The 13,907-nt window shown below is 34.1% G+C and overlaps 1 protein-coding gene across 1 annotated transcript in view; it reads right to left on the bottom strand.

Moving 5' to 3' along the window:
- Window positions 1-13,907, bottom strand: part of Nrk (Nik related kinase) — a 121,904-nt gene that overhangs the window by 20,734 nt on the left and 87,263 nt on the right. Inside the window, 8 exon segments of the mRNA XM_005412012.2 lie at window positions 466-609; window positions 2,377-2,532; window positions 2,984-3,170; window positions 6,249-6,561; window positions 7,824-8,173; window positions 9,155-9,249; window positions 11,891-11,985; window positions 13,742-13,809. Of these exon segments, the coding sequence (XP_005412069.1) occupies window positions 466-609; window positions 2,377-2,532; window positions 2,984-3,170; window positions 6,249-6,561; window positions 7,824-8,173; window positions 9,155-9,249; window positions 11,891-11,985; window positions 13,742-13,809 (1,408 nt within the window).

Genomic DNA, 13,907 nt, shown 5'->3' with positions numbered 1-13,907 from the left:
GCTCTTTTAACAAATCTTATACACAGGCCCTAGTGATAAGGCTGTGCCAAGACCAAATCTCTTTTTCACCCAAATATTTGTCCAATTTGTTTTATTTTTGCTGTTTTGCTTCTAACATATATGATGAATGGCGTGTGGTGGATATTGGTGTGGTCTGTGTGTATGAGTGCGTGAAAATTAGAGGTGTGAAATTTCAGGAGGCTATCCAGAAAGGAAAAGCCTGCAAGGATGCAAACAGTATGGTTTGTCTTACCAATAACCTGGGTCAAGTGCATTGCAATGAAAGGAAGGTGGCTTAAATAGTAAATGTATTAAAAATTACAAGTAGGAGAGTCTAGTGTCCTAATTAAGTGTTATAGTTAAAGTGCTTGCCTATGAACACATTCACCTGAGAAAGTCTTTAACCTAGTTTGTAACCTAATTAATCTGCATAATTGCTCAGCTAATTTTAGGACTTAAACAAACCAGAGATGGTAATCAGCAAATTGAGAGGCTCCACGACTTGAATTTGATGGAATGGTCTTCGCTTTATAAGTTTAGTGACGTTTGCCTTTCCACTTCTGTCCATCAGACACAGATTAGAACTGGTTCCCAGCAGCAAATTGACTCCTGTTCAGATATGAAAAGTACAACATTATTTCAGATTATTTGTTGCAATTATATTTGTATTAGACTTTTGATACTTCAATGTGTTAATATATATAAAGGTGACTTTTATAATTTCAGCCTAATATTAATTTCATACTGTGCAGCTATGTACTCTAATAAGAGAAGAAATTTCACTGAAATATATGAGAAGATGGAAGATGACACTCTGCCATAATATTCTACAGGATGGTGTCTACAACGCCATTTTAAAAACAGAATTTTATGTGTATCTGAGAATCTAGTAGTTGTGTCTCAAAGTTTACCAAAGTCAATCCTTTCACAGATTACTATTAAGCATCTTTAGTCTGACACATATCAAGAATTCAAATTAGTTTATTTCTTATTCCTAACTATAACAAAATGTTTTAATACTTTTAAAATAATTATACATATTTTTAACTTGAGTGCTTCTATGCTCATTTAGATGTTTAAAAATTTACCTTTTAAATGCCTGTGAAACTGTGCCTAATTTAATGTATCTAGGTGCCTATGCTATCTTTTACTTGTTGGCTTTCTCTAATATTTCAAATACAAGTACTGTTTAAAAGCCAATTGCAAAGACTGATATAGAAGCTGTAATTAAATTTAAAACACATTTCAAACTGCTGTGGAAATATCCACCACCAACTCAGACACAGGAGAAAATTAACCAAGTCATAGAGAAGGAAACTTTGGTATTTGTCTTCCCCGTGCAGAATATTTGTGCTGTGCAGATACAAGGAGAAAAGACAAGTGTCTCTCCCTTCATTTTTCCACTCTGCCCTTTCCCTTTCTCACAGCCAATAGCAGATTTTGAAACAGCAACTTCCCTAAGGGGAGTCAGAGGAGGAGGAAATACCATCACTTTTTATTATGATCTTTTACTTTTCAAAGCATATGATCACTAGTTATAAGTATGAGTTACTCGACATTACACTTGTGGGTAGCTGCTAGACTGAAATACTAATGACTTCTCATTGTCTGGTACAATTAGCAAAGTTTTGAGGATGCTGTTTCTAAATTGTTCAATCCATATAATTATGTTTGCTCCCTTGTTCTATTTTTAATGGAAAACCCCTCTCCTGCTCAATTGTACACAACGTAAAATCTATCAAATTGCAAGTTGGAGGCCAGGCATATAGATCAGTGGCATAAGCGTCTGCCTGGCAAGCGCAAGGTCCTGAGTTCGATTCCCAGTACCAAAAAAAGAAAAAAAAGTGCAAGTTGGAGGTTAGCATTTACTTTGGAAGTTTCCCTTCACTGCACTCACTTACTCTGTTTTATTTATGATACAGACTGACTTGAGGTAAAATATTGTCTCAGCATTATTTATACCACTATTTTTTCAAACAAAGAATTGAAGAAGGCTGTCAACATTAAGACCTTACACTTGAAATTTCTCTTAAAATCCTCATAACCAGTTAAAAATAAGATTCAACAGAAATATTTCTCCTAATACCTTACTAGATATAATACTCGGCACTGTACCCTAAATTAAGAATATTAAGCTTTTCCAATTTTATATTTTAGCAAAAGTAATTCAGGTTTAAAAGAAAAAAATATTATTAAAAGGACAAGGCATCAATCAACAAAATCATTTCTGACTAAATTATAAACAAATTTTTATTTGATTTGGTAATGATTTGGTAACAACACATGTTTTACATATATAATTTTCACTTGTTTTCTATATAAATTAAGAATAGAGTCTTTTATAAAAACAGTTCAGTTTCTAAAAGCCTAACTCACCCCACAAAGAACCACAGTAGATCTCAGAAGTAAATTCTTTTTCATACATATGGATTAGTGGTTTTGTACATTTAGAGGAGACACAAGGTGGATTAACATTGACTTCAAAGGTTCTCTCAGTTGATTTTTCAGGTACTTCCATGAATCCAGAAGATACTGTCAATAAGTAAGAAAGAGATATTAAGAGAAATTGCTAGTTTTACACCATATGTCCTCAAGTGTTTCCACAAAATGTCACAGCCTAAAAAGTTCCTTTTTCTGTAGTCTGCTTTATTTTTTACACAGGTATCATTTTGAAATTCCCTAAAACATCAGACAACACAAATCACAATGTTTAATATACATTGCTCAATGGAAAAATATTTCAAGTAACTATTATTAGAATACAACCAAAATCTTATAAGGGACTCAATTTCTCAACTGTAGCTCAAAGTTATGCACCATAAAGATCGAGCCAAGATTAGATTTATTAAAAGCATACATCCATCTGAGTCATGCCAACTGAATATCAGAAAGATTTAATTCCTTGAAGGTTATTAATAAGTGATTAAACAGCACTGCATGTGAGAACAGATAGAAGCACTGAGTGAGCATATTAGAAACTCACAGATGGCACAGGCAAAGTCAGCATTAGCAGCCATCCCAGAACCTTTGGAAGGAGATGAGTTATTGGCAAAAAAGTCCAATTGTGCTGATGATTCTGATATGTCTGTATTGCCATCCTCATAATCTAGCTCAGGGGACGCAGCATCGGAGGCAGTGGAGTTTGAGCCCTCACTCCCACCATTTAGCTCCTGAAAGGACACCAAAAATAACTTTTATTTTGTTAGAAAGTTTATGTAGAAGAATTATGCATAGGAGTCACTTAAAAATGTGAATGTAAAATTTGTATTATCTACATCCTTATAAAATCCACATTTACTTACAAAACTCAACAACTGATGTTAGAAGTGAAACATGAGGGGCATTCATTCTCGTTTATGCAATTTGGGTGGTGCTAGCATTTGTGTTACTGTGCTAGGAAGCTGATTTACATATCACCTTCTGTTCTTACAATAAGCCAAAAAGTGAATACAATTATCTGCTATATACTAATAATGAAACTCGAATTTCCTTGGAAATGTTAAATACTGCTTTGTATGTCATAGTGCTAGTAAGATGTGAAACTGGAATTTGAAGTGAAAGTCTGTTTGGTTGCAAAGTGCACATTCAAGTATGTCATTCCAAATGGCAGCTTGCAAAAGTAAAAGGCACAACACTTTCTAAGAATTTATAGCATGAAAAACCTAGGTGCTGAGTTTTGTAAGTAAGTATGGATTTGCTAAGGATGTATGTGTAGAGCATGAAAAGCCTAGAGGTAAAATTTTAAATGACAAAGGAAAAAATTAAAGATCATTTACACAATGGTAGTTCAGAGTGTAAATATATTTTAGTGAAAATTCACCCTGCTACCTTTAGCTAATGAAAGTAACAAAAGGTAGAAACCACAAAAATATGATAATTTATGTGGCATTTCACATCCTATAGGAAAACACACCTACTATTTTTGACAAACCTGTCTATTGAAAAGTTCTTCCTTGTAGCTAAAGAGTGATTTTTGGTACCAGGACAATTGTTCCACTCTGTCAAGGAATGGTTTTCATTATCTAACCAACCAGTAAACCATAGTACATAGCAGTGCATCACTTTAAAATTAAAATGCAAGGAAAGTCTATTTACTCTGTAAAGAACAAAAATTTTCCTTACAATAACTAGAGATATTCAGACTAATGTTTGGACATCCTGTTTTACTATATTTAATTAAGATGAATGATAGATTTATGGATAGATAGATTTACATATAGCTTTTCCCACTGATACTGCTTTCCTGTTGTAAATCATTTAGGGTGTTTCATTCCTCTGAGTTTTTTTTCTTTTCTTTTGTTCCATTAATTAATGTCTTCAATAATTATTGTAGGCCAGGCCTTAGGGTGGACTCTTAGGTTTAGTGAGTTGATAGAAAATAATCAAGAGCAGATTAGACATGATTACTTCCTTTTAAGAGTTCGTAATCTTATGTGACAAAACAGAAGATAGTACACAAATAACTAAAATGTCGTAGGTGCTAAAGTGGATCTATGTAGAACAATACTTGAAAAAACACATGGAGGGTTACATAATTCTGCTTTGGGAAGTAAAAAAACTATATTTGAATTGAATCATAATTGATGACTAAATCAGAAAGTGGAGAACAGGTAAGGGGCAGCCCTCCCAACAGAAAGAACAGCTTTCTGTGCAAGCGAGCATGAATTTATAAAAAAAAAGCCTGACCTCTTCAAAGCCGGTTTGCGCAATAGAAAAAAAGGCTAGGAAAGTAGACTGGTGCACTCTTTTCCATTTCTGAAGTCCCACCTTTGTTTTCAGATGGGCAGATAATCCCTATTTGTCATGAGTCAGTTCAATTCCAGTACTCCAAAAAACCTTCTCTGAGAAAACTCCTACTGATTTACCATCTGTGAAACAACTTGAATATTTTAAATCATTTATAAAATCAATAAATATTTTGTGAACTACAAAATTATCATCTAAACACATTATGTTACTTCAATTAAAACTGTATTATCTCCTGGCATGGTGGCGCATGCCTATAATCCCAGCACTCGGGAGGCTGAGGCTAGAAGATTACCACCAGTTTGAGGCCAGTCGAGGCTACACAGAGAGTTCAAAGCCAGCATGAACTACATAGCAAGACTCTATCTGAAAACAACAATGACCAAAAAAATTCACAGTGTATGCTGACAATTTGTCAACAGTTAAATATGACTTGACATATAATGTAGCAATTTCACTCCTAAATAGAGGCCTAAAAAGAACTGAAAACAGAATTAGGTACCTGTACACCAAGATTTACAGAAGCATATTCACAATAGGCCAAATGTGGAAACAAGCAAAACAAACAGTGACAGAAAATTGTTCAGCCGTAAGAAAGGAGTAAAACCCTAACATGCTACAACTTGATGAAGCTTGAAAATATTCTGCTGAATGAAATAATCCAAATATGACAAAACAAATATTGTCTGATGAAAAATATAAATTACCTAGAAAGAAATTAGAATGCAGTTTACCAGGGAGGAGGGAAAGTATCTGGTACTTAATTGTTTTTGGGTATGATAAAAAAGAGTGGGGAGGGTTACACACCACTGACAGTGCTAAATGCCACTGATTTGTACACTTAAAATGATTAAAAGTAGCCAAGCGTGATGGCTCATGTCTGTAATTCTAGAAATCCAAGAGGCTGAGGTAGAAAGATTTCAAGTTTGCATTCAACCAGGGCAACCCAGTGACTTGTTTACACCCAGTCTCAAAATTAAAAAACAAGAAGAAAAGGAAAAACAGAAACAGTGCTGGGAATGTAGCTCAGGAAGACAGCCCTGGGTTTAATCCCCAGTACTGTAAAAAAAAAAAAAAAAAAAAAAAGTTAAGTTGTATATTATGCATATTTTACAATAAAAACAGGCTTCTCAGAAAAACTGTGTATTAAGATATACCACTGCAGGGCTGGGGATTTAGCTCAGCAGCACAGCACCTGCCTGGCAAGCGTGAGGTCGTGAGTTCGATTCCTGGAACCAGAAAAAAAATAAAAAGATATACCACCGCATACACGTGATAGGACTGAAGAAAGGCACACGAGATTGTTTTTGTCCCTGGAAGCAAAACCCAGCCAGCCAAATTAGACGTAATAAAGACCTCCACACACAGCTATAATTAAAATGTTTAATGTTTGGGGGCACAGGGTTGCAATCTATTTGGCATAACTGGAAATGCTGAATATTACATACTGAAACACATTCCTAATGAGATAAATTTATTATTCTTTACCAATTGTACATTACCTCCTGTTGATGTTCAGAACTGTGGAGTGGGGATCTCTCTAATCCTGCACCATCTGTGTCTGAGTGCTTTTCTCCTTGATTGAGTTCAATCGCTCTATCCTCTTCACTGATGCCACTGACTCCCTTATTTCCATTACTCCTGGTACCTCTTCCACTATCTGTGTCCTCTTCATGTCTTTCCTGATCTCCAGTGGCTACACTGCCTCTACTAGCTGCACTTCTTCCATGGCTTTCACTGCTATGGCCTCTGCTGGCATCTTCTTTTCCATCACTGCTGTCTGGCTTGCAGCTTCCATCTTTATCACAGCTTGCCCTGATAACAAGGACAAATTAAGAAAGAAAGCCACCCAACAAAAACATAGCTAAAAGGCAGTAAATGAAATAAAATTCAGGTTCCCTCTTACATATATGCCATGTCTAGGCTGGCATGTGAACACTACTATTAATCAGACAAGAATAAATGCCACAACGTCTTGCCAATCTTAAATACTGATTAGCATCATAACACTGTCAATTCTTGGACTGCCTTTGGGTGACAAGAAAAACAAATCGCATTCTTTGGTAGGTACATATATTAGATTAGTAGCACAAATGTGTACTTTTTTCTTGCACAATAGATTACTTCATGCATTCAAACCTTCATGGCCACATGAATGATTAAGCCCATATCTTTGGCTCAGCCACAACATACTTGAATAATTCATCTGGCAACATGTCTAGTTTGTGCTAAATTTAACACTTGCTTTTATTTTCTAACATATATATTGACTTCTTTGCTGCAGAACATAATTGATCAACTGATCTCCCAGCAACTTAAAATAATATTGACCTAACGTCTTATAGAAATGTGGTAGTCATTTAATCATTTTGAAAAAACACCAAACTTGCCAAGATGTCTAAGTATTCTCTTTTCGCATAAGAGACATTAAAGATAAGTGGCCATAGTGACTCTAAAGATAAATCTATGTGACAATGGAATTCCATTTAGTTCTACGTGTGGTCTTGGAAATTGAACACAGGGATTAGTGTATGCACTCTACTACTGAATTACATCTTGTGTCCTGTCTTTTTAGTTTTTATTAAGTTGCCAGGTTGACCTCAAACTGGTCATCCACCTGCCTCAGTCTCTCAACATTTAAAATGTTGATAGACATTTTACTACTTAACTAGGTAGATATCATGCAAAATTTATTATCTGGATGTCAGTATTTCAAATGTTTAAGCAATGCCTAGCTATGTTTGAAATACCTCACCTTTGTTCCCTTTTTGCACTGTTGTATTTCATAGTAGTAAGATTTATTCACAATAATCTTAATATAAACACTCAGGCCACACCAGTTATAAAACAATTAATAAACATGTGAATGTTAATAAAATGGTATACAACTAATGTGAAATTAAGCATTCTACATTAGAACAATTTAGAAAATATTAGTAAAGATCAATTGTTTGCCAATATGCAGGGACAATTCATTCTCCCTCCAGATGATACCATACATTTGGAAAATAAAGCAAAGAAGCAAACAGTTCTAAAGTTATAAAACATGTATAATATGAATCACTGAGAAAACCCACCTTGAACAATCAGCACCAACATGATTATTATCCATGCCATTGACAGACGCGTCAATGTTGTCATCAACATGGTCTTCACAGACATCATTTTCCTGAGCAACCTGGTTATCTAAGTCATCATTGCTATTGGAATGGCCACAGGCATCTTCATAAGCATAATTAGAAACACCATCATCACCATCAGTGTCATAAAGTTCCACATATTCACCGTTCTCCTCAGGCGGCTGAGTGATAGGTTCAGAACTTGTCCAGTCATTCCAGAAGATTTCGGAATGTGACTCATGGCCTGGCCATTCATTTGTCAAGTATAAAGGGGGTGATATTTTTCCTACTTTAAATCCATGTGGAATCTGTGTGCAGAAGAAAGGTTAATGTAGTCTCTAGTATCCTTCGTTTTCTTCTGGATTGTAAAGTTCTCAAGCTGAAAACATTGTAAAACATATTTGCAGTTTAAGTAAAGATGTCTACTTACAAGCGAGAGTCAACATTTTAGTGAGGATGAGATGTCAAAATCCAAAATTCAAACTATGGTTATTAGTGGAATTTCTAGAGCACACAAGGGAGAATATGCTTACTTTGTTTTTATTAGCCCTACTTGTCTGCTGAGTAGTTGACATTTGCTTTTAATGCTGGAGAGACTCAGCAATTTGATGCCCTATACATATTTATTTTCCTTCTGTTTTTCCCCTGACTTTGTAGTTAATGCATGACCCCTGAAATTCATAAGTTAATTGCCCAGGTTTGGCTTTAGATGCCATAAATTATCATAAAGAATCTCAAACAGTTCAAATAGGCAAATTAATATAAATTCATTTGTTAAATATGGGATATATCATATGGCAAATTTTGGGCATGTGTGTGTATCTGGTAGAGTAAAAGCAACTACAAAATTAAAATTTTCTGAGCACACACTTCAAAATGAATTGGAAGACATTTTCATTTTTGTATCAGAGCACATTTTGTTTTTCACTAAATGTTTTATTTTTATACATTGTCTCATCAACCAAGGAACGCTATTAAACTCAAATTGAACATATGAAAGTTCAAATTGAACTTTTCTGCCCTTAATTTGACATCAGCTTCTATTAGTATCTATTGATCATTCCTCTCTTTAATATGTTCACATTGTTATAAAAATATGAAGATAAAATATTGTTTGATGAGTTAATGTTTTTCCTCATTTCAATTTTAACTTCTCAATTTTGTAATCTGTCTTGAAAAAATTAAAAATCAAACACTTTAATCTTTCCCTCTTTAAGTGGAGAAAATTTAGGTCAAAACAAATTGAGAAGTAAAGGAACAGATACAAATGTGTTAAGAATGAAACTTACATGGATATCAACCAGCAACTTCTGATCAATAGTAGAATAAGGCGGTGATGACTGGGACCTCCTCCCAGTCACAGGACTCTGCTCCTCAGAAGATTCTATGGAATGTCAAAAATACATTAGTAACACTGGTGGTTACAGTGATTGCCTTCATTTAGGTAGTGCTCCAACTCAATCTCTTGTTCTTCTCATAACCTCTGTAATTCCATTCAGGAAAGAATACCTGATAAATATTCATGGGCCAAAATCTTAAATTCTGTGTTCTGAGGTAGTAACAGGCTCAAGATTCGTTCCATTTAAAGACCTATGTGGCTGTTTTTGTTTTCAATATTCAACATATATTTGATAAATATTTCTGTATAAAAAAGTACACAATAAGACCGGTAGCCAAGTAGAGCTATTTGATTACAAAAAGAATGTAGCAAGAATATGGAGGACTAGGAGTACCACTGGCTTTACATCCTAACCAGTAGAAAGAGCACAAGTATGTTAATTAGAAAATGATAGGTCAGTCCAAACTTGTGTAATTTCATACTTCAGTCTTAACTCCCCTTCTTCAGTTTGCACCCAGTGATATGTCCTTAAGTACTTAATTAAGGAGTGACCTATTAAAAAGATGAAAAATTTAACCTGTTTTTAAAGCTACACCTTCCTAGAGGAGCCCTGCACAATGGAACTTTCCATACTGATGGGAATGTTTTGCCTTTGTACCGTCCAGCACAGTAGCCACTAGTCACAAATGATTCCTGAGTACTTGAAATGGGACCAGTGCACACAAGAAATGAATTTCTACATTTAATTTGTTAGGTTTTCATTTTAAAATCACACGTTACTAGTTGCTGTCACACTGGACAGCTCACCTCCATAGTGTAGATATTGTCATTTAAAATACAAATTTATTTAGTTCAGAGGTGTACCTTTTGATGTTAAACTGTCTGGTAAATAGTGTGTGTAGTTAAAATCCAGTGAAAATATGTACTAGGCTCAAAGGTCAGTAGATCTGCATGAGTATACCTAGATAAAGCTTCTCTAAAGGACTACTCGGGTCATTGCTTATGGTTTTTATGCACTGGGACTTTAAAGACAAATAGTTCTTCTATTTTATTTGAGGTCTTCGTATATATGGCCAAATAAAAGAAGGTTACAACTGCAAAAAGCATGCATTTGAAAACATTGCTGCACCCTGTGAACATTACAAACACACCCTATCATGCATTTCTTCATCTTCTGACACTTGAGCTTTTGCCATTTATTATTTTTTGTAGGAAATAATTTTCTCAAGTCTTTTGCTTATGAGAGTAGACCAAATAAGAAGTTTGTATGAGTGCCTTGCGAGATGGAGAAAAATCTGTAGTAAAGTGCTGCCTCCAAGAGGGAGGCTGAAATCTCATAGTATCTACGTAGTACAATACACAACAGAAGTTCAAATCTGGAAAAGAAGTTTGGGTATTGCTGTCCCCCTCTTCCTTGAATCAATGCTATTTAGCAGCTTTGGTGTCTAATCTAATATCTCTATTTTTCAAAAAGGAGACATGAATAGACCTTAAAAGTTCAGTTGTTTGCCCAGTATACAAAAATTAGCACAATTGAACAAAAAGAAATGATTCTGGGGAAAAAAGCCTAAAATTAATAAGATTTAGCTTACTTCTCAGAAGACAATGATTTTGTAGAAGAAGACACTACTACTTAAACACATTCTGTAATTACTTGATTCTCTTATAGTGAAGAATAGGATATTTAAGTTCATGGTTTTGAACACTAATTTTCTGAATTTTCCTAATATTTAACATAATCTATATGCTAGAATTTTAAAGATAACTTGGGGGCTCCAACAGGCATTTGTTCTTTGCTTATCTTAACAGGGATAATTATAATTACATAATGCCATATTTTACGACTTAAGGAACAATTTTTATTTTATCACCACATCTCACAAAATTTCAATTCACTCAAACTCTCTCAAAAGGGCCAAGGATGTAGCTCAGCGGCAGAGTGTCTTGCTTGGCAAGTGCAAGGTCCTGAGATCGATTCCCGGTACCAAAAAAAAAAAAAAAAAAAACCTCGTTCAAAAGGGTATCTTGAAAAATGACACTTGCTTGAAATTTATATCATAGTTTATGAAGTTCTTTTATGTGACTCAATTAATTATTTATGTATGTTGAATATGGTCATCATTTCACACCATTTAGAAATACTTATGCCATTCATATCATATTTTGAAACAGTTCAATAACAAGCTAACAAAACACACTCACATAAATTTATATCCAATATTCTAAAGGTTAATTATACATTTTGCCTACTGGAGAAGCCCTTCTCAAGTTATTTCTCTTATCTGTTTGTCTCTCCTGCTTTTTTTTGGTTTTTTTTTTTTTTTTTTTTTGGTTTTTCTCCGGTTCCGGGAACCAAACTCACGACCTTGCGCTTGCCAGGCAGGTGCTTTTGCCTCTGAGCTAAATCCCCAGCCCCTGTCTCTCCTGTTATACAAACTAAATAAAGTTGACTTCTATACTTTCCTAGACACATTTCAAGAGAAAATTTAAGACAAATCATTTTCTATTTCCCAAAGGTCACACTGACCACCCAGTTGCTGAATTCAATGGCATTCTGTCCTAATCCTATTTGGATTCCCTAACATGTTTGATTCGTTCTCTCTTGAAATTCTTCTTTCTTGACTTCTGAAACATAAACTAGTAAATGTTAGTGTTCTTTGACTGTTGCAACTTTGCTTTGAATCACCTGATGCTGCTTCAAAATTCTCAGGATTTTGTGCGCTCCTTCCTCTGATGTCAATGGGTTCCTGTGCTTGTTCCAAAAGGGAGCACTGCGGAACACTAATGAAAAGACAAAAAACATGTGCCAGATCGTAATATTCATAAAGCGGAACCTACAGCTCAACATAAAGATCAACGAAAAGGTTTTCTTAAATATGTAGGAGCACATATAACACTGAAAAGAATTAGAGTTTAAGTAATATTATCCATTTCCCATTTTCTGCCATATCTGCTATTTTATCTAGAACAGAGAAATAATTTCTAAAACAGGGAAATATAAACCATGTGTTCATATAACAAGGTTTTTTCACATATTATTTATTTCTAAAAATTTCCATAAACTTTCTTTAAGGTAACATTGAGACAATATTATTACCAGGTAAATACTGCAATAGACAAAACTTTATAATATTTATGAGTGTTTTAACATGGGAAATATAATAAATAATTATTTTGTCAAAAATTGTCCTGTTATCCTGACTTTTATATGCTTAGATTTTGTCTTTTTTAATGTAGTTCCTGATTTAGATTGGTGGAAATGGCAGTCCTGTTCTTCCTATTCAAATTTAAAGGCCACTTCTGTGAAATTTTATAATCACTTTAAAATTTCCGCATGGGACGGAATTTGGTTATTGATTTAGACTGTAATAGTCAAAGACTTTTCTAGGACCCAAAATTTAAAAAGAAACTTTATTTTACATAATTTTATAAATACAAATATATTTACAGGCCATGCATTTGTCATACATAAATTTAAAATTATTTTGTAAAATGAACAATCATTACCAGATTAACACTTCATTTAATATTTATATACTTAATTCTTTTGAAAATTATGTTCTATGGTATCAAGAATAGCTACAAAAATAAGCTGATTTCTTCCCTTTGAGGTCAAAAGCACTAGGAGAACCCATACATTAAGAATGTGAATAAAAAGCAAGTTTTGGACTTGCATTCTAATTTTTCAATATTGCTACTCTCCACTTCAATCTGGAGACATAAATACAAGTGCTAAAAAATAAAGAGGTGGGATAACCTGTATTACATACCATCACCTCTGTGCCATTTGACCGTGGTGTCCAATATCTTCAATATAAGCAGTGCTTAAAAAATATTTATTGAGTGACTCAATGAATGTAGGCCGAGTTCTCTCCATTATCAGTTGGAGTTTGAGAGGGTATGATTACCAAAGAAAATATATTTAAAATTTGGCTTTCAGGTATAACCACATTTGCACACAATATGTAAAATATGAAAGAACATTATCTTTGAAGATTACTAATATGGTAAAGACGAAAATTATATATGGTGTCAATATTCCACATGATATAACTTTCAGTTAGACCTGAATTTGGTTATACGTAAATACCAGCCCATACTTCCCGATGTGTGGTATTATCATCTGCATTTGGTGATAATTTGTGTGTGTGTGTGTGTGTGTGTGTGCATGTGCACACATATGTGTTCTTTATCATGTGGTATGTTCAAAAAAGTCGCTTGAAATATCTTTTCATAATCAATTACTAATTGAACACTATCAAACAGTTCATAGTTATTTATTTTTTAATATTTTGGATCATACTGGAAAATTATGAAACTAAGTGACATGTTAAGTATATCCAAATGTTAGATATGCAGGTATTATATCATCATAGTTAAGGTTGTAAACGTGGGCCAATCATGCTAATGCTGTTATGTTGTTCCTGGTATTTTAGATTTGACTTCTCACAGAACTTGATGGCCAAGAAGCAAACATTAGTTTTCCATGTGAGGGTTAGCCATAAGTAACTCAAATACTGAAATCAGAGACACATACCTTGAATGGAACTTGACATGGTGTGCACAGACCTCGTTGGATGGCATAGGAGAAGATCTGTCTTGAATCTTGAAGACACAATGCAATACTTTGCTATTTTTCTCAGTCATGAATTATTTTGAGTTACTAATTGATAGAAAAATACTTTTTATATATTTTCTTAAAA

The sequence above is a fragment of the Chinchilla lanigera genome, unplaced genomic scaffold (assembly GCF_000276665.1).
Source record: "Chinchilla lanigera isolate Chin_1 unplaced genomic scaffold, ChiLan1.0 scaffold00147, whole genome shotgun sequence".
In the NCBI taxonomy this organism is placed as follows: Eukaryota; Metazoa; Chordata; class Mammalia; order Rodentia; family Chinchillidae; genus Chinchilla; species Chinchilla lanigera.
This window is presented reverse-complemented; position numbering and strand designations above follow the sequence as displayed.